The sequence below is a fragment of the Sinohyriopsis cumingii genome, chromosome 18 (genome assembly GCF_028554795.1).
Source record: "Sinohyriopsis cumingii isolate HCF-2022 chromosome 18, ASM2855479v2, whole genome shotgun sequence".
Lineage (NCBI taxonomy): Eukaryota > Metazoa > Mollusca > Bivalvia > Unionida > Unionidae > Sinohyriopsis > Sinohyriopsis cumingii.
The window spans coordinates 31,747,944-31,773,450 of record NC_142978.1 but is presented as its reverse complement, the minus strand read 5'-3'; the positions used below and the strand labels follow the sequence as shown (position 1 = coordinate 31,773,450).

The following is a 25,507-nucleotide window of genomic DNA, read 5'->3' as shown; positions in this document are numbered from 1 at the left end:
TAGCGATGGATATTTTGAGTACAATGTAACACAGTGTTTCTCAAACATTTTTGTCTTGCGGCACACCAAAAAGATCTAAAAAATTTCACGGCACACCTGTATAATGGGCTGCATGTATTTATTATTACACTATTATTATAATTAGAGCGATCAAGTTCTCCTGAGATCTCGCACAAGTCTCGCATTACAAAAGAAATCAATGAATGACAGACTGACAGAGTTTTTGTTTTTATATAGGTTACTTTTTTAACTTTTGCGACATTGATTTACCATTTAATTTTTCGATATGTTCAAGGTTTCAAAACGCTAGCAATTTTAAATATTTTTAAAAACTCCCACAGCACACCTGCAAATCTCTCGCGGCACACTAGTGTGCTGCGGCACACAGTTTGAGAATCACTGATGTAACATCTGATGGGAACTTTTAATACAATGTAAAATCTGATGGAATATTTGAGTACAGTGTAATATATGATGGTAACTTTCAATAGCAATGGATAGTTTTAATACAATGTAACATCTGACGGCAATTTGTAGTACAATGTACAATTTTAGTACAATGTAAAATCTGATGGAATATTTGATTACAGTGTAACATATGATGGCAACTTTTAGTAGTAATGGATTGTTTTAGTACAATGTAACATCTGATGGCAATTTTTAGTAGTGTAACATCTGATGGCAATTTTTAGTAGTGTAACATCTGATGGCAATTTTTAGTAGTGTAACATCTGATGGCAATTTTAGCAGTGTAACATCTGATGGCAATTTTTAGTAGTGTAACATCTGATGACAATTTTAGTAGTGTAACATCTGATGGCAATTTTTAGTACAATGTAAAATCTGATGGGCAGTTTTAGTACAGTAATGACTCATGGCAATTTTTGTTTCAATGTAACATCTGATGATACTTTATAGTACAATGTAACACCTGATGGCAATTTTTAGCAGTGTAACATCTGATGGCAATTTTGAGTAGTGTAACATCTGATGGCAATTTTTAATAGTGTAACATCTGATGGGCAATTTTTAGTACAATAATGACTGATGGCAATTTTTATTTCAATGTAACATCTGATGATACTTTATAGTACAATGTAACACCTAATGGAAATTTTTGCAGTGTAACATTTGATGGCTATTTTTAGTAGTGTAACATCTGATGGCAATTTTTAATAGTGTAACATCTGATGACAATTTTTAATAGTGTAAAATCTGATGGACAATTTTAGTACAGTAATGACTGATGGCAATTTTTATTTCAATGTAACATCTGATGATACTTTATAGTACAATGTAACACCTAATGGAAATTTTTGTAGTGTAACATTTGATGGCTATTTTTAGTAGTGTAACATCTGATGGCAATTTTTAATAGTGTAACATCTGATGGACAATTTTAGTACAGTAATGACTGATGGCAATTTTTATTTCAATGTAACATCTGATGATACTTTATAGTACAATGTAACACCTAATGGAAATTTTTTGTAGTGTAAATTTGATGGCAATTTTAAGTAAAATGATAGTAAGTTTTAGTACACTTTAACAACTGATAGCAATTTTTAATGCAATGTAATATCTGACGTAAAATGATTGCTACATTATCTTACACAGTAGGTGTTTTTATGGCTGTTTGGGAGTTGTGAAAGCTAATGGTAAAGCATTCCACTCATAATCCAACCTATGTGTAAAATATTTAATAATGTAATGCATATTTATGAATAACTTTCCCTAAATGTGTGATACTGTTATACATTCTGCTCAGGGGATGCTTGGCCCTGGGTGTCCTTTTTACTCAGTATACTTGCCACCATGTATAAACCTATCATGTGCTGAAATGTGGTGATAAACTCACACAAAATAAACCAAAACCAGGGAATGAATCTTTCATAATAAACTTCAAGAGAAAGCTAAATGCCATTTTGAAACAGTTACTTTTTAAAAAAATTATCATGTTATCCAGTTTGTCATGTGACTGTTATTATGGCATTATCTGACAATCATTTAGCAAAAGATGCAGCTTTAGATTATAACATCACAAATACCTAATGAAAATCAGGACACAAAGCATTTTTACAATCAGTAGGGGAAGCAATTTTTCAAATATTAGCATGGCAGCCAATTTCTTTGTAAGATCATCATGGTAACATTACCTGACATTGTCATGCCGTTGAATGTAAATCTTATGGAACATTCCTTGATGTGGTGAGGTGATGTCATTCTTCATCTCCATGGCAACATGCTGGGGCAGAACACTGAGCAACAATTTTTCCTGAATTTAAAAGAACAAATTTATGAACACAGGTGTAACCTGGCCAAAAGTTCAAAAACTCCACCTTTGAGCTGGAGATATAGTAGAACCTGTCTTGAAAGACCACCCCTTCTGCCAAAAAACTGGTCTATCTTGAGGTGGTCTCTCATAACAGGTAGTAACACTATATAATCAATAAATCTGTATATGGAGATCCTGGTCTCTCAAAACAGGTAGTCTCTCATAGCAGTGGTCTCTCATGACAGGTTTTTACTGTATTGTGTGCACACTTAGTCAATCCAAATGTAACTTTTTTCACACTTCAAACAAAATCAAAATGATCAACAAAATGAACTAAACGTGTCTTTCAAAGTAATTGGTTTAAATAATGATTTTCTATGTAAAGTTCAAAACCCTGATGGTCTTCAGAACTAATGGATTTAAATTATTGCACAATTAGTTTTCACTTAAGTCGATGTTCTTTGAAAAGATAAAACTTGCAACATAAAGAGTTCAAAAAGTGCAACTAACTAAGGTATGCAAACCAGAAATAAAACAGCTGTAAATAATAAATGAGGGTACCACAAAGAAAACCCGACCAGCATATAGCCTTATGGTTAGCTTTGTAAAACACCATCAAGCAGAAGATAAAGGCAAAGTTCTTTTTAGCAACATTCACCTTGACATTTAACCTATTGACCTTTATGTCAATTGGTATCTATACTGACCAAAGGTAAACACGCATACAAACTGTGATCTTGTGGGTATGTGATAAAGCTTGTCAGTAGCTTCTCATGGGTCGGTGGTTCTTTCTGGGGTTTTCCCCGGTTCATCCTCCACCATTAATATTGGCCGCCATGTATAGCCTATCGTGTGCTGAAAAATGGTGTTAAACCCTACAACAACAACAACAAACTGTAATTTAAATATTCTGAACATAATTTAAGTTCTTGAACAGATATGGTCAGTCAGGGTAGGTGTTAACTCATTGAATTCCATCAGGGTAGGTGTTGACTCATTGAATTCCATCAGGGTAGGTGTTAACTCATTGAATTCCATCAAGTTAAATCCAAAGAAGGTCCAAAAGATTATGTTATTTACCTACGTACTCCCTAATGTTACATCCCCCATAGAGCCCATAGGGCACAGGGTCATATTTAGTGTATAATTCCCATAGATTTCCACAGGGTCATACATAATGTTAAATTCCCATTGATCCACATAGGATCATGCTTAATGCTAAATTCTCAGAGATTCCCATTTAGTCATATTTAATATTAATACCGTATCATTTCCCACTACTTGCAGGTTTCTAACAGTTATCCAAAAGTTATGAAAAACATACATAGTTTTTATTTGCCAAAATCAAAATGACTTTGAAATCAATTTATTTCAAAATCTGACTTTCAAATGTTTTGATCATTACTGTCAAATTTAACAATGTATTGATAAGACTTTCAGATGCAAATAACAGCATTCATATCATGTTGATAAAGGATTAGAACTGAAGACATCATCTTCATAATTCATCATGCCAATTTATTGGTGCCATATTTCATTATATGAAATTAATCATTTAATATACTGCATATGCTTTTGGTAATAATTATATCAATTTCATGACACTTGTCGTGTATACAAAAAGTAAAATCTACTTCTTATGGATAATTTTTTAGGACCCAATTTCACAACCTATTGTTTTAATTCATGTTAAACGAGAAGAAATAGAATCATATTAACATGTGCTTTAATTTCTGCAGCTGTGTGTGTGTGTGTGATTTTAATTTTTAACGTAGCTTTTAAACAAAATCAGTTTTATTGCTACGATGTCTGCATAGTGGCAGTTTATAGTGATGTCTATCACTGGGGCATCATGCTGCAGACATGTAGCATGATGTCCCACCCAGTCACATTATCCTGACACCAGGCCAACCAGTCCTAACACTAACCTCTTAATGCTAAGCGTCTAGCAAGGCAGCTGTTAGTACCATTTTTCTAAGTCTTTGGTATGACTCGGCCGGGGTTCGAACCCACGCAGCTTTGCCCATTCTTATGTTATGTGATTAGGCTCTATTATTTTGACTATACATCCCCGTTTGTTTGTACCCCATACTGATTTCAATAACGAAAACGTTTAAAGTGATACAAAGTGCACAGAACTAAGTCAATCGAATCATTGATTTATAATTTCTAACCTGACTGACCAGAATGGCACTAATACCAGCATTCCCTGCACCTTTCACGCTTAATGGACTTTACATACTAACACAGCGCCATATTGCGTACACTATGGGCTACTTTATTTCCATCAGACAACATAATGACGTAGTTCATCCTATTCGGTACCTGCCGGATAATTCCATAAATTACCATTATGTTGAGAGTTTGGAATTATATCCCTTTGCACACGTGAACATGGAAATTAAAGCGCTTATTAAATCCATATGAAAGGCAAATTTGTTGTTGTCATTCTTTTCCTTTGCTTGATTCCACATTGTCCATATTGGAAGCAGACGACATATGAATACATCTGTAATCACACACACATCCCTCTGCTGGCAATAGATTTGTCCAGGAACAGGAAATCAATCTTCTGTTAATTGTGAAACGCGCAGACGATCATGGTGTTAGGGACACTTTACTCACAGTCAGGTTAGAAAATGTAAATCAATGAATGAATTGACTAAGTTGCTTGCACTTTTTATCATATTAAATGTTTCCATTATTGAAATCAGTAGGGGGGTACAACCAAACGGGGATGTATAGTCAGACTATATTAACACTAACAAAAGAAAGAGTGAAAACGACATGCTTTGAAAAATTTAACAAATAATTTATTTCCCTGGAGAAACACTGTAAAAATGAAGAAAAAAATAACAGAACTAGTTGTTTTACGAATCAAATCCAAAAATAATCCAAGAATAATCCATGGATTAAATTTGAGAAGTCCTAGTAATGAAATGTTCTAATGAAATTTGAGTTTGAGTCCTGATGAAAAATCTTAAATGGAAGGCAATGACGTATACAGTAGTCAGTATTTTTCTGTTGTGTCTACATTTCTTTGTTGATTCACAAACAATAATATTCTGGTTTTTGAATTTTTTAATCAAAATTTTCGAGAAATGTCTTTGTCTTTGTCCAAGAATTCTGTATGAGCACACAATTTTTTTCCAGGAAAATGAATTAATCTTTTAGAATCCAAATAATTTGAATAAAAATTAAAATATAACTCCAAGCTGGTCACAAGCAAACACTTTTCCAGTGTCCAAGGTAAAAGCCCAAACTGAGAAATATCTCTCTAACCATCACTAATAAATCTAACTACTACACAATTTCGGAAAACTCGGAATTACAAAATAGGGCTCTTTACAATCTAAAATCATGTACTCCCAGTAAGACCTTGATAAAAACCAATCATTTTACTCTAGAATAAAATAAAAATAGTAAGTTGTTTACTTGTCTCAGTGATTTCTGAATCAAGGTCAGAAACTAAGTCAAAAATAGAAATAGTATTTCTATTATTAGGTATTTATGAAAAGATTCAGGTCAAATTGAATTGTCTGGAAAATATCAAATTCATAGTAAACAAAATTACATTACATTGACATGTAATGAAATTAAAAATGAAATATTAAAAACTTACAAACAGATAATTAAATTAAATCAAATATAAACTAAATCAAATATACATAACACCATAAATTGGCACATACAGTTAAAACCTCTTTATATTTTCCACACTGTTCACATATTTCCAAGTAACATTTTATGTTGTGGTATAATTGTCAATGTACCTGTCACTGCAAAATGTGAGATCATCCTTAAAACCATCAGTATCAGTACAAGTTTTCGGGATGATTTATCGGACCACTCCATTTGATCATATGCAGAACACACTTTTGTAACTATGCCATTTGTTTTGCACTATATGCACTGAATAAATGCTTTAAAAACATCTTATTGCCAATTTCATGTCTTCGCTTAGAGCTGGAAGGCATTACAGTTTATCTTCAAAACAGATAAAATAGTGATATTTCCTCATGCAATGAAAGTCTTATCTGGAACAAGTCCGAATGTTGGAGTAAAGATGACTAACAACCAAATCCTTCACATTGTTCTTCCTGCAGATGCAATACAACTGCAATGGCTACAGGCACTCATTTACAGCACTGATAAATGGAACTAATGACAACACCCACCCCCTTGTACAAATTGACAAGGTGGCTAAAACTTCAATGGTTTGAAGTTTACCTTTTGCTGATTCTGTGCAAATTTTGTTTCATTATGTTAGCATGTTCAGTCACTGATTACATATCAGAATAAAAGGAGACATTCCAAACTTACTGCAATTAAAGTACTTAACAGATCATTCAAAAGCCATTTTTGTGCTAAAGTTTATCATGCTTTGCATCAGTTTGGATGAAGTTTACCTGCAAGTACAGATGGTGTATCATGCAGTGAACAAACTACAATTAATTCTGATTGGTGGTTATTTAATTTTACCCTGAACTTGAAAAAAACGTAATCACCAATCTGGATTGAATATAACATTTCACTGCGTGAAACACCAGAAATGTACTCTTCAAATTCAATCTAAGTAGACAAGATACAAAGCAACAGTATAAAAAAGTGGTTATTAAATGGTCACTAGAGTACTTAAATCATACATGGGAAAACAATCTGGAATATCTTTTTCATGTTAATATACCAGTTGCTGAACATGCGGACAGGATAAAATAATTAGCATAGAATGGGCAAGGGGGTGGGACACAGATATCGAACCACGTCAGTTAGTCACTTTGTGTTCATTTGTAAAAGTCATGTGGGTATTATCAATAGATTTTCTATTTTACTGACAGAAATGGGCCTGCAATAGCTGTCTCAGGACCAACTATACATCATTGAAAGTGTTTAAGTAAAACCCAATGGAAAGCTCATTTTGCTAGGGAGCCATCCCAAACACAGCTTAATAAAGTATTTCCTAACAAATAATCCTTGACTCAAACTAGTTCAGCCAATCTGGAAAAGAAGTTCAAGATGTTTTCTCCACATGGTGGCTAGCAAGCCACACCATGACAAGGGGAACCACTCCAAACAATTTGTATAATACAAAATAGTCCCCCACAGAAACATTCCAACTAAGTTTGATCTGACTCAGCCATTCTGTAAACGTATTCGGAAAAGGTGTTCAATTTTGGTTGCTATGGAAACTACACCATTGCTATGGAGGCTATCTAGAACAGAATTTGGTAGACCATTTCCTTAGAAACATTCCAACCAAGTTTTATCAAAATTGGCTTGGTGGTTTTCTCGCAGAGGTCAATAAAAAAAATGTAATGGATGATGCATGCTGGAAGCAGAGCCATACAATGGCTTGAGCCAAGTGAGCTTAAAAATCACCTTTTATAATGTTTCCAATTTTATCATGTCTCATCTGATATTATTTTTTGATGATGACAGATAAAAATGCAAATGTTACTTATTTGTCAGAAGCATACAAGAAATCAGGTTTTACCAGTTTTTCATTTTCATCTTCAATCTCAAGTCGTGCAGCTATACAGTTTCTGGTAACGACGAACGTCTTCCGTTGCGATCGCTCCGTTACATTGTGGATAAATACGCCAGCCACATTAACACACATGTATAGGATTCCATTGGCTACCAACTGAAAAATAACAAAAGAAAATCAACCGTGGGCTGTAAGGCTATTAAAAGATGTAAAAAATGATAACGAAAAATTGTGATGAAATTTATTTAATTATTACAACTGACTGAACTGCCTTAACTGTAAAATTGACTTGCCTGCAATGCCTGTCATGACCTTGACCAAGGATCTTTTGGCATACTGTCGGCCTGGACTTGTCCGTGTCATACACTGACTATATTTATAGGATGCAAATGGCTTTGTTGCAGTCAGGGAAGGGGACGATATTGCCATGAAACAAGATTACCGTGAACTGCACACTACATGTCTATCCTAGGTGTACATGTTCTCTATGTAGATAACCTGAATTTCTATGCAGAATCATGTTTATTTGTTAAATTGGTGATCTTGACCGTTTGGCCCCAAATCGTCATTTTTTCCTATCCAGAGCATAAGCTATCAATGTTTGGTTGAGTTATGCAATTCCGAATGAATCCTATTGTGCAGAAGCCATTATAGTATAGTATCTACCACAGTCACCTTGGCTGTCAACTGTTTAACTCCAAATTCATTCAAGTTTGTTTACCTTTCATTCAGTAGCCATTTATAGTATAGTATCTACCACAGTCACCTTGGCCGTCAACTGTTTAACTCCAAAATCATTCAAGTTATTCCTTACAACAAGTGCAAACCTGACGCAAAATTTGATGATGAAGATGAAAACTCGAAGTTATTGCGTGGAAACATTTTTGTTTACCTTTCATTCAGTGGTTTTACCTTTGATGCTCTGAGCATGAAAATGAATTCTTCCTATCATCAAATGAAACCCATCCACAGCATATGGATGGGAAGTAATACTATTGTGTGGAAAACTAAATTGCTAACAATCGGACGAACAACATAACATAACACCTTATTGCGGGTGTAAAAACCAAGACATCCTGGACAGACATAGACATCAAAGTCGCACAGAATAATCAAAGTGCTGTAAATGTGACGTCAACGTTGATACCGACAGTATCTGTCAATACGAATAATAGGCCTTACCTCTATAGAGTAAATATAGCCAATATACGCCGAAATGATGCAAATGAAAGAATTATTCCGTAGCCTTGTGTAAATTTTGAATTCCTGAAATGTACATGCACCACCTCTGACGATGTGAAATGTGCAAATGAATTTTAAATGTCATCATTAACTTCCAAAAGTCACAGCGGAGTTAAAAATAATGTCTTGCAATGATGGTTTGTCACAAATTGCAGCCCAAACCTGAAGTCAATAGTAGCCACATGTCATTACTTAAAATCACTGACACCTTCAAAACAATTTTCGGAATGTTTAAATATGCATACATATAAATAATTAGAATCTACGTGCATCAATGAGAAAGAGTATTTTTCTTTTTCTGTCAACAGACACAGGCTTCAAAACTGTAGACCTTTAGTAAAAGATAAAGGCTGACACTACTTTGATCTGACATGCTCTCGAATACGCTAGAACCATGTTGGATCCCTACCAGTTTCATCTCAGATATTCAATGAAAAGCAGCAAGATCCAAATTCATTCGTCATGACAGCAGAGACCAAAATTGTCAACTGAGTGTTATAAACTAGAACAACTACAACGTCAGATCAACTCCAGAGAACGAGGTACTAAAAGCAACACCTATTAAATCTGCCTTAACATTGTGGACACTCCAGCTAAAGTTGTCTGCTCCTACATACTAAAGAACCAGGAATACTAAAACAAATGTTTACAAATGCTCCTACTTTCCAAGAAGTGTCATATGGATGATGTTGTAGGGTTTAATGCCATTTTTCAGCAGAAGATGCTGCTGCCACATACATCACATATTATGCATCACAATGGACCAGTTTAGATAATGTCTTGCTCCCCTCTCTGTACCAACACAAGCAATTATGTGACATAACGGAGCATACCATTTTTGAATATGTAATATGGGACACCAAATCATTTAAAAATTGGTGAGAAAAGTTACCGAGATGGAGTGGCAGTAATGGAGATGAAGAGGAAAAGGGTGAGGAAAGATCTAGGGACAACTGGAGAGATTTAGGGACGAGCTGAAGAGATCGTACAGCGGAACAGGAGAAATCATGTCATGAGGTGGAAAAATTGTAGGGCTACGTTGAGATCACATGGTTAGTTGTAGAGATCGTATTATCAGGTACAATGTACCAACTGTACAACCGCAGGTGGGCGGAGCTTAAGGTGTAGGGAACAATGTATTCAGAAATAAACAAATACACAAGCTGTCATTGTTCTCTATGACAGTGTGTGACGTGCATGCTGAGGTAGGTAGAAAGTATATTTATTTCACAAAAATTTAGCATTGAGGTCTATGGAAAAACAATTGGTACCGTGATACCGTCAGCTGGGAAGAGCTAGTTTGATAGACCATAGAGCGAGCTGGAGAAAATTATGCGTGCGTTAGTTGGATTATTGGGTGAGTTAGAGAGGAAACCTTAGTAATCGAAACCGTGTACGAGAGGGCAAAATGGAAAGGGTAACACTTTAACCAATGGTCATGGAATGGAGACTGGATAATAATTGCCTAACCAGATGTTTTCATATAGTGATGCCATTACAATACGAGAATAATGGTTGCTGTTAATGGATAGTTAAGGCTGGAAACAGGTTACTGATTTCAGCTTCATAGATCTAACTAGAACAAATAACCTTGGGGTAAGCTTACTGACAAGCAGTGATAATCAGGAAGCATTTTTATCCTAAAACACAACTAGTTAGTCATAATTCGGCATTGATTTCAGTTCTAAAATATCTCAATGGACTGGAAACTACGTTATACAACAGTTTTTTAAAATCAATATTGGATCCATGAGGTAATATTTCTGGCCAGTCACTAAATTCAGGTATATTAGATTGAAAAATAAAAATCGAAATGCTTGGTGCATTGGAGTAGCAAGCATTTCTACACACACACACAAACACACACACACACACACACCTGCAAAACCTAGTTTTGTGTCCCCTCTCAATACAAAAGTTGTCTGATGAAAATTTTACACCCTTAATAATATGTCTGGGCCTGGGGTGAAAGATTGTGGGGGGGGGCTTGCCCGGGTTGCGGGTAGGTGCAAATGTATGAATCAACAACAGTTACTAATCATTAAAATAACAAACGAAAGAAACAGGCTTCCATTTTGACAAGCCCGTCTTTAATTTCCAAGCGGCTTGTACAACACCACTGATTTTAACGACTACCCCGGTGGCCTAGTGGTTAGAGCGTCCGTCTCAGATGCGGGAGGTCGTGGGTTTGATCTCTTGCCAAGACATACCAAAGACTTACAAAAATGATACTTGCAGATGCCTTGCTTGGCGTTCAGCATTAAGAGGTTAGTGTTAGGACTGGTCGGCCTGGTGTCAGGATAATGTGACTGGGTGGGACATCATGCTACATGTATGCGGCGTGATGCCCCAGTGCAAGGCATCACTATAAACTGCCACACTAATGACATCGTATCAATATGACTGAATTTTTTTTAAAGCTACATTACAAATCCAAATCACACACACACACACACACACACACACACACACACACACACGTTGATTTTAACAAGTACCTCGAAAGGACTGACACTTTGTTGGGCAAAATGGATTTCCAAAAATTCAAGATAAGCCATTTATTTATATTCTTCCACAGTAACAAGATTTTCAAATTAATGCTGTGGTGCACATACTGGATGTAAATGTTTGGTCTAGGCCAATGCAAACTTCATTATAAGTCTTTTTGAGAAACCACGTCATAAATATAGTCCATGTTTGGTCTAGGCCAATGCAAACTTCATTATAAGTCTTTTTGAGAAACCACGTAATAAATATAGTCCATGCAGCGAAATCAGCCCACTACACTACTAAGATCATGGAAAGTTCCAGCTGCAAAGAGCTCTTCGAGATTACTAACAAGCTAATGTCAAGGAACAAATCAACACCACTTCCAACTACCTTCTCTCCAGTCGACCTTCTGGACATGTTTGCAAATTTCTTCCGTGACAAAGTACAAACCATTAGAGATAAGCTTGACATTATAATTTCAATTGACTCATCGTCACCATACAGCTGGGATAGAGAATTTGAGCGGCAACATTAGCAGCATTTGAACCTGTCTCTATGGATTTCGTATGTACAATCATGATGAAGAGTGCACCAAAGTCATGTGAACTTGATCCGATTCCAACATCACTGCTGCTTGAGTGCTTTGATCCAGTATTGCCTTCACTAACTGATGTTATTAATACCTCTCTCTCATCCAGGGAATTCCCATCATTTTTCAAAACTGCCATTGTAAAGTCTCTGCTAAAGAAACCAAGACATGACCATAATGATTTAAAGAACTACCGCCCAGTTTCTAATCTCCCATTCATTTCAAAAATCTTAGAAAAGGTTGTTCTATCCCAGCTTGTATCTCATCTAAATTCAAATAGTCTTTTTAGCAATGTACAATCTGCATATCCCCTTTGCCACAGTACTGAAACAACTCTTCTAAAAGTAGTTAATGACATTCTCTCTGCGCTGGATAGCGGAAAGATTACAGTCCTCACCCTCCTTGATTTGTCTGCAGCATTTGACACAATAGACCATGATATATTACTTCACCATCTCCAGCATGTATTTGGCATTCATGATACAGCCTTACTGTGGTTCAAGTCCTACTTGGTTAACAGGACACAAATTGTATCTGCAAATGGAATACACTCCAGCCCAGTTGATCCACAGGGGTCTGTTCTTGGACCTGTTCTCTTCATTCTGTACACTCAGTCGCTCTCAAGTGTCATAGATCATCATCCAGTGTCTCACCAATTGTACGCTGATGACACCCAAATATACAAATCTAGCCACCCAACTGGAGTTGATGCTACCATCCAAGGTGTAGAGAGGTGCATTTCATTTCTGATGTGAAATCATGGATGACTTGTAACAAGCTGCAGAAGAATGATGATAAAAATGAGGCCATTCTGATCACAACACAAAGACTTTCTCATTCACATCCTTTACCTCAAACAATAAATATCAGCAATGCCAACATTAAATTCACACAATCAGTGCAAAACCTAGGTGTTACTCTGGACAGTACTCTCACATTGCACCAACATGTCATGAACATATGCAAGGCTGCATATCTTGAGCTGAGACGCATCAGCTCAATTCGCAAATATCTTTCAGCTGATGCCACTAAAACACTGCTCGGATCATACTTAGAGTACTATGATCAGAGCACACCTGCCCGCTGCTCTGTACCCTAAACTGGCTATCCATTCGATCCAGAATCAAACACAAAATTTGTTCTCTGTGCTACATTTCACTGTTGGACTCTAGTCCAACATACCTATCTGTCCTCAACCATGTGAACACACCAGCAAGATACTTACGCTCCTCTTCTGACAATCGTATACTCATTATTCCCACTATGAAAACAAAGTAATATGGACAGCGTTCTTTTGCATACCAGGGCAAAGCAACGTGGAATGAATTGCCCACTTAACTTAGACACAAAGACACAGTGATCACATTCAAGAGGGCTCTCAAAACTCACTTATTTCGACTGCAAGAACAAACTTAAAGACCTAATAATGTTTCCTACCTGAAATATTCTCAGCATGTTTTATAATGTTTTTCTAATTTTGTGTTGTTTGTTTTTGTAATAATATTATGTTTCTTATCTTATAGGTGTTGTCTAATGTTGTAAAGCACTTAGAGCTTCTAAAGATTAGGCGCTATACAAAGTCCTCATTATTGTTATTATAATGAACATCGATACCTGGGAAGTGAGTGAAAACAAGCATTTTAAGACAGCTGCTATAGTGGTCATATTGGATGATATATCGGCACCATATTTTGCTAGGACCAACTAGATATCATAAGAAGTCCTTTAGTGAAAACAAAATTCAGAAGGAGTAGCGATAATAAGACTTTTGGAACTGACTACTGTGGTGGCCATACTGGATGCAAAATTGGCAAAATTTCGAATGAGGACCACCTAGACATACAGAAAGTCTTTTAGTGTAAAACCTATGACGATTTTCAAGATGGATGCTCTGGTGGCCATATCTGACATTTGATCAACACAATTTTCATTTAGGAACAACTAAAATCTGACCATCCGTGCAGGAGAAGTTACATTAACGAGATATATTATTCGACGTCAGATTGACACCATTTTCAAGTAGGACCAACCTGACATCATGACAAATCTTTCAATGAAAATCCCATGCTGATATGATCATCCATTCAGAACAAGTAACAACACAAGATTTTAAGAATGGTTGCCGTGACGGCCATTTTGAATATCAGATCGGCAAGATTATAATTTAGGATCAACTAAACTTTATAAAAAGTAATTTGGTGAAATACCTATGTTGATTACATAATTTTTAAGATTACTGCCGTGGAGGCTGAACTGGCGGTAAAATCGGGAACATTTTCATTTAGTACCAATGGGACTTCCTAAAACGTCTTTCTATGAAAACCACATGCTCATATGTCCATTTTTTATGAAGGAGTAGTGAAAATAATTCAGATGGAGAAGTAAAAACAATATTTTCAAGTTGAAGTCTTATCTGCGCTATTTTCGTTTAGGACCATGTAGACCTCATAAGAAGTCCTTCAGTGAAAACTCCTTGTTAATATGGCAATCCATGTAAGAGGGGCAACAATAACAACATTTTCAAGATGACTTTAATAGTGATCATATTGGATGTCACTGCAATGCCATTTTCGTTTAGGACCAACTAGATGATGGAATGAATGTACGTGCAAAGTCTCAGGTAGTTGACTAGCGGTGGCGACAGGGCAATCCTCCAAGTAGATACAGGGCAATCCTCTAAGTAGTTGACTAGCGGTGGCGACAGGGTAATCCTCCAATTATTTTACTAGTGGTGGCGACAAGGCAATCTTCCAAGTAGATGACTAGCGGTGGCAACAGGGCAATCCTCCAAGTAGATGACTAGCGGTGGCAACAGGACAATCCTCCAAGTAGATGACTAGCGATGGCAACAGGGCAATCCTCCAAGTAGATGACTAGCAGTGGCGACAGGGCAATCCTCCGAGTTGATGACTAGCAGTGGCGACAGGGCAATCCTCCAAGTTGATGACTAGCAGTGGCGACAGGGCAATCCTCCAAGTAGTTGACTAGCGGTGGTGAGAACAAACATGTTCCATTGAACAGATAGACCACGGACAACAGACCATCCTATAGATAGTTCCCGAATGACGTCATCAGCCGCCTTATTTTTGGTCATTTGGCAGATTGACCGTTGACTTTTATATGGTGTTTGGAAGTTGAAATAAATTTATTGCATCTCCATATACTTTTACAAAATTTTCATACATAAACATTAACTCAAATCAGGCTTTCTGTTAGTATCTATATTTTGATTTATAAGTTGACCTTGCTTCAGTGTGCCTTGTTAAAAATGGTAAATTTTGGTAATCGCATATAGGAGAAACTGCCAGGTTGCCCGTCGTCTAGGTAAAATGGGCAGAATATCTGCTAGTGACCTCATCGGGGAGCATCTATAAGCTCGAACGATCTAAAACCTACAGATTAAAAAAAAGACACCAATGCTATTTTTTTAATGCACAAAACTGGATTATCGCCAGGATGTCTTTAACACTGTCATAATGTCACGTCATTTTGTTTGCTTTTTAATCCAACGGACTTTTCCGTGTTATAAAAAATACACCCACCCCCCAGTCCTCTTAGGGTTCCTAGATAAAGTCCATTTTCAGTGAAGGGGTGATGTTCCTTGGAGTACACAAACACTGAATCTAAACGAAAAATAAGAATTAAAAAATCCTGTCATCTGCATTCAGTATTTATTACGTTGAATTTTAAAAATATTTGTATAAAAAGGGGCAGGCGTTAAAATGTATGTAACTCTCAAATTTATGGAATTACTCGGATTATATCTACGAGGATGAACTAAACCTCTCTCTTATTTTCTAACAACTACTGACTGACCCACACAAATAAGGCAGCTGTCTTAGTGAAGAATCTTCCGTTTGAAATGAAACGACAAGGAGGTGACAGTGTTAGAGCCCCGCCCACCAACCCCGCCCGTGGCAAAAATCAGCTTAGAAATTATAAATTGATGAATGAACTGGCTCATTTTTGTGCCTTTTTATATCCTAGATGAATTTTGTTTTTAAAAAAGGCGGTGGTTGTGGGTGTTACAAGCAGCCGGGAGGGTGGGTGAATACTATAAGTTGTTATTGTTTTGGGTTTAACGCCATTACTCAGCACAATATAGGCTATACATGGCGGCCGGAATAAATGGCGGACGAAGAAACCGATTGAGTATCCGATAGGAACCACCAACCCACGGGAAGTTACTGGCAGTTTTCTCATATAACCTCACTGACCGAGCCTTAGACTAGAACTGTAAGTAGAAAAATCTTTAACATTAAGGTTTGTCTCGGGTGTGTACGGATGGAACACCCGTGTATTACCCCACCAATAGAAGTTAACTATTTTCAACAAGTGACCCTGACCAGAATGATTCTCAATTCAATAAGTTTTTCTTGGGGCTCAGGGGAAAACATGTACTAAATTTCGTTAAACTCGGTCATCATGAACTAAATTTATACCTCCGGAAATTAAATGCATTGGCAATATCTATATTTTTGCAAGTGACCTTTGACCCTAACCTAACCCATAAATCAATATGATTCTTTCTTGGTCCAAGAAGAACATATGCAATAAGCTGCACCGTAATCTGTTCACTAGCACATGCATTATCATCGGGAAATAAAAACAATACGCCCGACCGCCCTGTCGGAAGATGGTAAACTATTATACGTCGCAACTTTCGTTGACGGATTGTAGAACGTGAATGTGTAAAATATGTCCCCATGGATACATTTATTTAGAAATGTTTGTTGACGTTAATGTTTAATCAAATTAGAAAGTGAATAAAGACAGCCATCTTGTCATCTTTCTTTATGACTTTAACATATCTCTGACAAAACTCGCAAAGAAAACCCCGACAAAAATCAAAACAAGCTCCTTTGATCACTAACACCAATTGGTAAAATAACAGTTCTGAAAACTTTAATTATTCCATCGATTAATCACTGGTTCATCTCGTTACCAAATCCTCCAAAAACTTTTATCCGTGAACTAAATGAATTATTTATTTTTTAAAATTCATACGGCAGTCAAAAGCGGACAAAGCCACATAACAGATGTTATGAATCAAACTTTTTTTAAAGGTGGCTTGGAGATGAAAGACATTGATAAATTTATAATAGCTTTGAAAATAACATTGATTTATGGAGTACTTTAATTTAATAGAACATTTGCCAATTTATCTGAGTGAGAAATATGTTAAATTAAATACGTATTCCTATTTGGAGATTAAAATGTAATGACGTTATCCAAAAAGACAACTAGAAAAAAAATGTTTGTTTCTTAATGTTTTATTGGCCTGGAAACTGTTAGTAGAGAAAACAATATACCCGGGATATGAGAAGATCCAATGGATGAACTCATAAAGGAGAAAAACGTATCAGTTTTCCATAAGAAGTGGTGTGAGCATAATGTAATTTATACTGGTGATATGCTCACAGATAAGGGAACTATTACAGATTTTGATACTTATAAAACTAAATATGGTCTCAACAAGAATTGTCTTACCTTTCAAGGTATAATTCAGTGTGTAAAGTTGTTATGTAACAGGTTAAAGTTAAATGTAACGACTCCGGTCAGACCATTTATCCATTTCCATTTGTACTTAAAAATCATAAAGGGTGTTTAGACCTTGTATGTATGTATGTATGTATGTATGTATGTATGGATGGATGGATGCATGTGTGTGTGTGTGTGTATATATATATATATATATATATATATATATATATATATATATATATATATATATATATATATATATATATATATATTCTAAAGTTTCGACAGTAACATGAAACTCAAGAATTCATTTTTTTTTTTTATATAAAATAAAACTGTCTGAAACCAGTGAATGTCCTCTTTGAAAAACTGCATTTGTTTTGGGAATGTAATATGATAAACAGGCTATAAAATGATGCGTTCCATAGGAATCTGAATAAAATGAGTACAGATAATGTGCCAAATGCTAAAAATGTAATATTGGGAGATACAAGTACAGATGAAATATATTAGCAACCTCTGTATTTTGGTTTTCGTCTGGCCAAATTATATATATATATCTCTGAAAAGAAAGAAACATCTATGTTGACTTGGGAACAGAGGAAGCCATTATTCGAAAAGTAACTAATAACAGTGTGTTAGAGTTCAAATGCACGTCTTTTAGTATGACGTACATTATAGTGTATAATTTGTTGATGTACATTAAAGTGTAATGTGTTGATGTACATCATAGTGTATACGGTGTTGATGTATATTATAATATATAATGTGTTTGCAATATATACCATCTCCATCTCTATCTCTCCATGGCGGATCAACTGGTATAATCTGAACACTTGATTTTTCTTTCATCTTAAAGTGAAGACAAATTGTTGTCTAGAACTATATATAGTACAAATACGTGTTAAGGTGGACGTATCCTCTATCTCATGTCAATAAAAGCTTAATTGATGAAAAACATTCTTTTTTTATGTTACTAATACAATCGCTCTCTACTTTCAAATACGAAGCTTGTTAATGAATTATTCGACCGCCATGCAGTCAAGTCTTAAACCTCATTTAAAACAACATATGCTGTTTGAGCGCAGTACTGAAATATCGCTCCCGACAGACTGACGCAGTATTTACTTTCAACGGTTTTACTATGTATATCTTTTAAACCTAAAATACGTGTCACGTCATCTTGGTTAATACTGTTGAAGGTATTTCGTGTTGGTAATGATGGTATACAATTCTGAATACCGAATAAGTTAGCAGACGATACGTAACATGGTCAGATCAGTTTGGTATGAAGGATATCACCTTCGTTCTATATTTAAAAAAAAAGAATGAAGGGAATCTGTCCAAAAATGTGAATGATTGACGTAATCTGAGAAGTAATTGATAACACATATTTCTGATGAAATAGGATGAAAACTGATGTTGACAAATTTTGGTTTGTGCAGTACCAGTTTCTTGGTTTAAACACGTAAGAAGGGTCGACAGAATTACGGAACTAAATTAATGTGTAATCAATGTAACAGTGTAAGTAATTGAAACTATAAACTGAAACATACGATATTTGAGTTAAGTTCTGCCATCCCAGTCATTTTAACTTCTTTGTTTATCTTGAAAGGGTTTCATGAACCAATCTTACTATTTAACGAAACCACAGTAGCTTCGTTGGTAGTGTGTCGAAATTCTAATTCAATAATTTTGGGTTCGATACCGGAGAGCCTTGATTGACTGCCTATCTGTGTCCTTGGGAAATTCACTGCGCTACCATTTCTGCGGCATGATACAGAAAATCATGCGTTACAAGTGTCGAAATAACCGACAACAACATTTATCTAATGACTGACACAAATAACCTAGCACGGTACGAAAAAAAATATTAGCTCGTGAAACCACGTCAGCACCAAATGCAGTTAAAATGAGATTGCAGAACTTGCCTCAAATATATGATTCTATTTCAAAACATAATATGATCGTGACTTCTTATTTACGGCAGTGTAAATAAAAATTGAAAAAATGTTGATTTTTGATTCTAAAGGTTTTTAGGTTTTGGATTTTTCGTGTCATAATGCACAACTACATTTTGTTTTCCTTTTTGGATGACAGCCATATTCGATGCGTTGAACGAATTGGACTTTTCTGATATGCCACTCATACTTTTAAATGAAAACAAAGCCTCTCTATTTATTACCAAAAGATGTACCATGATACCAAATTTTTTTTTTAAAGGCTAGCATTCGGTGTTTGTAAAACACAAATACCCGCGCTTCAACGTTTACACCTATGTCAACATTTTTAGCTGGGAGTATGGACTCACTCACATATTAATGTCAACTGAATATGTGCATTTGTATTCTCGTGCCCGAAAAGTACACTAACATACAGGGCGATGATCTTAATAGTTCCAAAGCTCTAACCCAGGGGTTTAGTTCCTGGCAGTAGAGATAGGCACCAGGACCACTGCCATTCCATGGATAAATTTGTCTTTCATGAACAGTAGGTATAGATGTGCCTGCGTCAATACGCTGACGTATATCTTCTCCCGTATGACTAATTAAGCTTTAACAAGTTCCCCAGTATGACTTGCAGAAGTTTCAACAACATCCCCCGTATGATTAACTAAAGCTTTAACAAATTCCCCAATATGACTGACTAAAGCTTTAACAATGTCCCCCGCATAATTAACTAAATCTTTTACAACTTCCCCCAGCTAACTAAAGTTTAAGCAACTTCCCCCACTTGACTAGCTAAAGCTTTAACAACTTCCCCCATCTGGCTAACTAAAGATTTAACAACAGCCCCCGTATGACTTGCAAAATCTTTTAACAACTTCCCCATCTGACTTGCACACGCATTAACAACTTCCCCCGCATGACTTGCCTACGCAGCACGCTGTAATAATTTCCTCATCTGAGTGTAAATGCTTTAACAACTTTTACACTGTTGACGCCGCCACCGCCAGCAGAAAAAAAGACACTCAACTCAACACTGCTCAACGTTCCAAGAAACGTTACAGGGGTTTAATTGCCCTGAATCCGTTCGCATACTCCCAAACTTAGAATTCTCACCCGTTTCCTGAACATGGGTGGAGGGGATGCGATGTATCTTGTTCCACTTTATACTATTCATGTACTCATATTTTTATTTTAAAAAACAACAACAAAAAAGCAAAAAAGGAGACTTTTTAGATGGTTATCGATAAGCTGCCAGTTTTAATTACAATCCGACGGCATTAATTTGCGCTGCGCCTATACTGATAATCGTGTAAGAAATTGATTTGGTCGAAACAACATTATCCAAACAAATCAGCTACTGAAACATTAAGGATAGCCCCATTGAAAACTATTTTCTTTAACAACTGACACATTAAAACAAATTTCTAAAGCGTCGAATGATGTTGACACCCCACGAGTCCTTTGTCAATTATAGCCTTTAATAATCAATAATCAGATAAAAGCATAACCTGAAATTTACCGTGTCTGCAGTGTAACAAAATTAGTTTTATGGATATTGTCTGTATGATGCGGACATTGATGTCTGACGCCGTCGTCATTTTAGTGCGTACGGGCAAGATACATCCATTCTTCGAGTGTTCACACGCTGCACTGGACTGGACCAAAACTGCGTGAACACTGGCAGAATGGATGCGTGTCCGGATTGAATAAATATTGAAAGCATGTCTAATCTCAGTGATGTAAGGTGAAACTTTCGTCCGATCTTTCGAAAAAACAAATAGTGCAGATTCTGTTTTGAAAATCACTGGTACATGTTGTTGACTGTAAATTGTAAACCCTGGAAAACAAGGTCGAAAACACTAAAGAGATGGTAATTGGTATACGCTAGAACGTAAATGGACGTTAATAAATACTGTATTAATTCATGCATGTAATTTATTTTTCATATTTGTACTCCACTTTTCAGTATGTCTATGTATCTTCATAAAGCATTCAAATTACGATCATTGATGTGAACAAAAAGAGCACACTTTAAAACAAATTGCGTGTATTTTCTTTATTCTTCAGCTTAAAGTCTTTGCAGTTCGGGCTGAAAAACTAACTCTCTGTAAATACTTTAATTTGCTTAATGACAGAAGGTGCGATTATAATTATCTTCTGAGAAAGAAAAAAAAAACATTCATAGATGTTTGTTTTACAAAAAATAAACCAATGAACTAACAACAGCAGAAGTGCGCGGTTTAACGTGGTATTTTTTTTTTCCGGTGGTCGTAACACGGTACTTACTTGCTGTACGGGTACTTTGGTAGTTTCCGTCAGCAAGCAACGTACGGAAATTCCTGAATAAAATTGTTATGAATTGAATATTTTATAAAAACAAGTTTTAATTTTTCATGATAAAATAATTCAAAAAATTATTAATATTTTTACAAAATAACTGTATTTGTCACAAATGAAATATAGTTATATTTGTGACACTTTAATCACATGTTTGATTCGTGTCGTGTATGCCAACGTGGTGGCTAAATGGGATCTTGTTAAAGATATTCAGCCCAAGTCCCACATTACTGAGGATTTTCGGACTTTAAAAAATGTTTCTTTTTAGTTATTTGCTAGCGTATGTCAATATGTTAAGTACACTTTCTCCTTTAATTTTCATAAGAGCTGTTACTTTCCGTTTTAATTTTACACAATTTCTTAAGTCCACTGATATTTTCTCGTTTGTTTAACTGTGTTTTATGTTTACTCACCCTCTCGGATAGCATCTGACCACCACTTAGTTGTCGCAAGGATGAAAATTAAGCTGAGGAAGAACTGGATGGGTACAAAAGAGAAGAAAACAAAGTATAACATCAGCCTGTTGAAAGATGCAAAAACTAAAGAAGAATACAGACTGATGCTAAACAAAAAGTACCATGTGCTACAAGAGCTTCTTGAAGATAATGAAGACCATGCGAACAACAGATGGCAGAAAGTTAAGGAGGCAGTAAAATCAACATGCCAAAAAGTACTAGGCACCATGAAGCACCAGCAGAAAGAATGGATTTCAAAATCCAGGAGCTGAAACAGAAGAAATCAGCAGTAAATAGCAGTAGGACACGAACAACAAAAGTAAAGATACAAAAAGACAACAATGACGCTCATAGAGAAGTAAAAAAAGCATCAAGATAAGCGAAACTGCGCTGAAGGTCTGGCAGTAGAGGAAGAAGAAGCGGCCGGAAGTGGAAACATGAATAAGCTGTACGACATCACCAAGAGATTGTCTGGCAAGATCAGCAAAACAGAGAGACCGGTAAAGGACAACGAGGAAAAGTCCACAGCAAGTAAAGAACACCAAACGAATAGATTGGCAGAACATTTTGACATTTTGAAGAACTGTTGAACAGGCCGGCACCATTAAATCCCCCAGAAATCCACCCAGCCAACGCAGATCTCCCCAAATGATGCGACAATCCCACCAGAGACGAGATCAGGAAAGCCATCACCCAGCTGAAGAACGGTAGGGGAGCTGGACCTGATGACATCCGAGCAGAAGCCCTCAGAGCAGACCAAGAGACTTCAGTGGAAATACTATACTCTTTGAGAGGATCTGGGAGGAAGAAGACATACCGACTGACTGGAAGGAGGGATACCCCATCAAGATCCCAAAACAAGGGGACCTGAGCAATTGTTCCAACTACAGATGAATCACATTCTTGTCAGTACCAGGGAAAGTCTCCATCCGGATCCTCTTGGAGAGGATGAAGGAGGCTGTCGACCCACAGTTACACTCTGGGAACTTCTTCGCCATTACGGCATCTCAAACAAGCTTGTGAACCTGATCAAGAACGCTTACATCGGAATGTCCTGCGGAGTCATTCATGCGGGACAGCACACAGACAGCTTCCTAGTGCGGACTGGCGTGGGGTAAGCCTGCTTGCTGTCGCTGTTTCTCTTACTTCTGGACATCGACTGGATTATGAAGACGTACACCAATGGGTGTAGAAATAGGATCCAGTGGACATTGTGGAGTCAATTTGAAGACCTGGACTTTGCCGATGACCTAGCGATCTTGCCCCATAGTCAGCAGCAAATGCAGGACAAGACCGACGTACTGGCAGCTACATCAGCATAGGTTGGCCTCAACATTCACAAAGACAAGACCAAGATCCTCAAGATCAATTATGTCAGTAAGAACCCAGTCAAAGTGCATGGAAGCCCCCTGGAAGAGGTGGAGTCCTGGGCACCTGGGCAGCATTATCGACCAGCAGGGTGGCACAGACGCAAGGTCAAGGCATGGATCGGAAAGGCAGGATCGGCTTTCATACAGCTCAAGAACATCTTGAGCTCCAAAGAAATTTTACTGAGTACCAAGATCAGACTGTTCAACTCCAACGTGAAGTCAGACCTACTGCATGAAGGAGAGACTTGTGAAACCAAGATGAGTGTAAGGAGAGTTCAGACCTTCATCAACAGCTGCCTAAAAAGAATTCACCAGATCCGCTGGTCAGCCACCATCAGCAACACCAGTCTGTGGCGGAGAACCTCCTAGCTTCCGGTAGAAGACGAGATCAAGAAGAGAAGGTAGGGTTGGAAAGGACACACCCTACGTAAGGCGCCAACCAACATTACCAAACAGGTTGTTGTTGTGCGCATAAAAGTCTTAATTATCACCCTTCGAATAATTAACTAGATTAGTGCACGTTCCTGGAACGCAGTGTGTGCTGCGTTAGTAAAATAACTTAATTTGCAAGTCTGTAATACATTCAAACCTAACACGCGCCTAAAATCTCTTCAAAATTAGAGTGGAACTTTGTCCATAGTTTATATATTTTTTTTATTACAAGTCCGCTAGCACAAGAATAACTGGTCTACATTAAGCACGATGGCTACATGCCAACGACTGGCAATTTGCGCTAGCTAAAAGCATGATTAGCAGTATGATGGAGACGAAATTGTATTTTTACTATTTTGCAAGTCGATGGTAATCTGCATCTTTCGAAGAATTTTCTTTTTTAAAAATTCTAAATATCCAAAAGATCACTTGTTTCCGCTAATGATGGCTTCGACACACAAATAGACTGATGTGTTTCGAAACAATAGCTTCTGGAACCCTTCAATCATAATCCATTCGTAATATAGCACTTTCTCTCAAACAAGCCGAAAGCAACCGGAATGCAAGAACCCCACACCAGAATTAGTCATTACAATTCTGACGGTACAAGGCCAGCCTATATATATATATATATATATATATATATATATATATATATATATATATATATATATATATATATATATATATATATATGATCACTAATTTATTTTCCAAATAGCTTAATGTTAATATACTTTAAAATAAAACTTAGTTATGAATTATGCTTCCATTCATTAGAGTTTGTGAACATTTTTTCGGCCCTGAAAAAACGGATGTTTCACAGGATTTTTTAACCTCTTTCTGCTAAATAAGGGGACACCCTAGTCTGCCCATAGTAACACAGCCTCGCACCAAAAGTCCATATGCTACTTTTTCAATAGATAATTAAATACAACATACCAAAATAAAGTAAATATTCACAAAGATTCAAGTTTATGTAAAGCATAATGGAAGAAAATTATATCCATTTACGATCCAATCCTTATTGTCGTCACCCCACCCCCCTGGGGCGATTTCTCGTGATACGCCTAAAACGTTTATTATGGGAATCAGGAAGGAACATCACTTATTCATCAAAACTGTCAAACATAAAATCTTTAAAAGACGGCTCTCACAAAAATAACTTGTTAAGTATATTAAATCAATGGCCATAGCTAAGAAATAATTTTAATAATATATAAGCACTATTTTAACAATACGATTTAGTATGTTGCTTTAAAGAAATAAATTAGTCCTACTTGTGGTGGATAACTCATGGGAACTTGTAAGAAGAAAAAAAAAATATTTTAATAAAACAGCCAAACAAAAAATGTTAAAAGACCGCTCTAGTTGTCATAATAAAATTGTGTTATGC

The 25,507-nt window shown here is 36.3% G+C and overlaps 1 protein-coding gene across 1 annotated transcript in view; it reads right to left on the bottom strand.

The window, feature by feature from the left end:
* Positions 1–25,507, bottom strand: part of LOC149776325 (adenylate cyclase type 1-like) — a 285,595-nt gene that overhangs the window by 95,397 nt on the left and 164,691 nt on the right. The window contains exons 3-4 of the mRNA XM_089942825.1: positions 7,770–7,919; positions 2,157–2,275 (exon numbers count right to left, since the gene is read on the bottom strand). Coding sequence (XP_089798951.1) covers positions 2,157–2,275; positions 7,770–7,919 — 269 coding nt within the window. The remainder of the gene's footprint in view (positions 1–2,156; positions 2,276–7,769; positions 7,920–25,507) is intronic.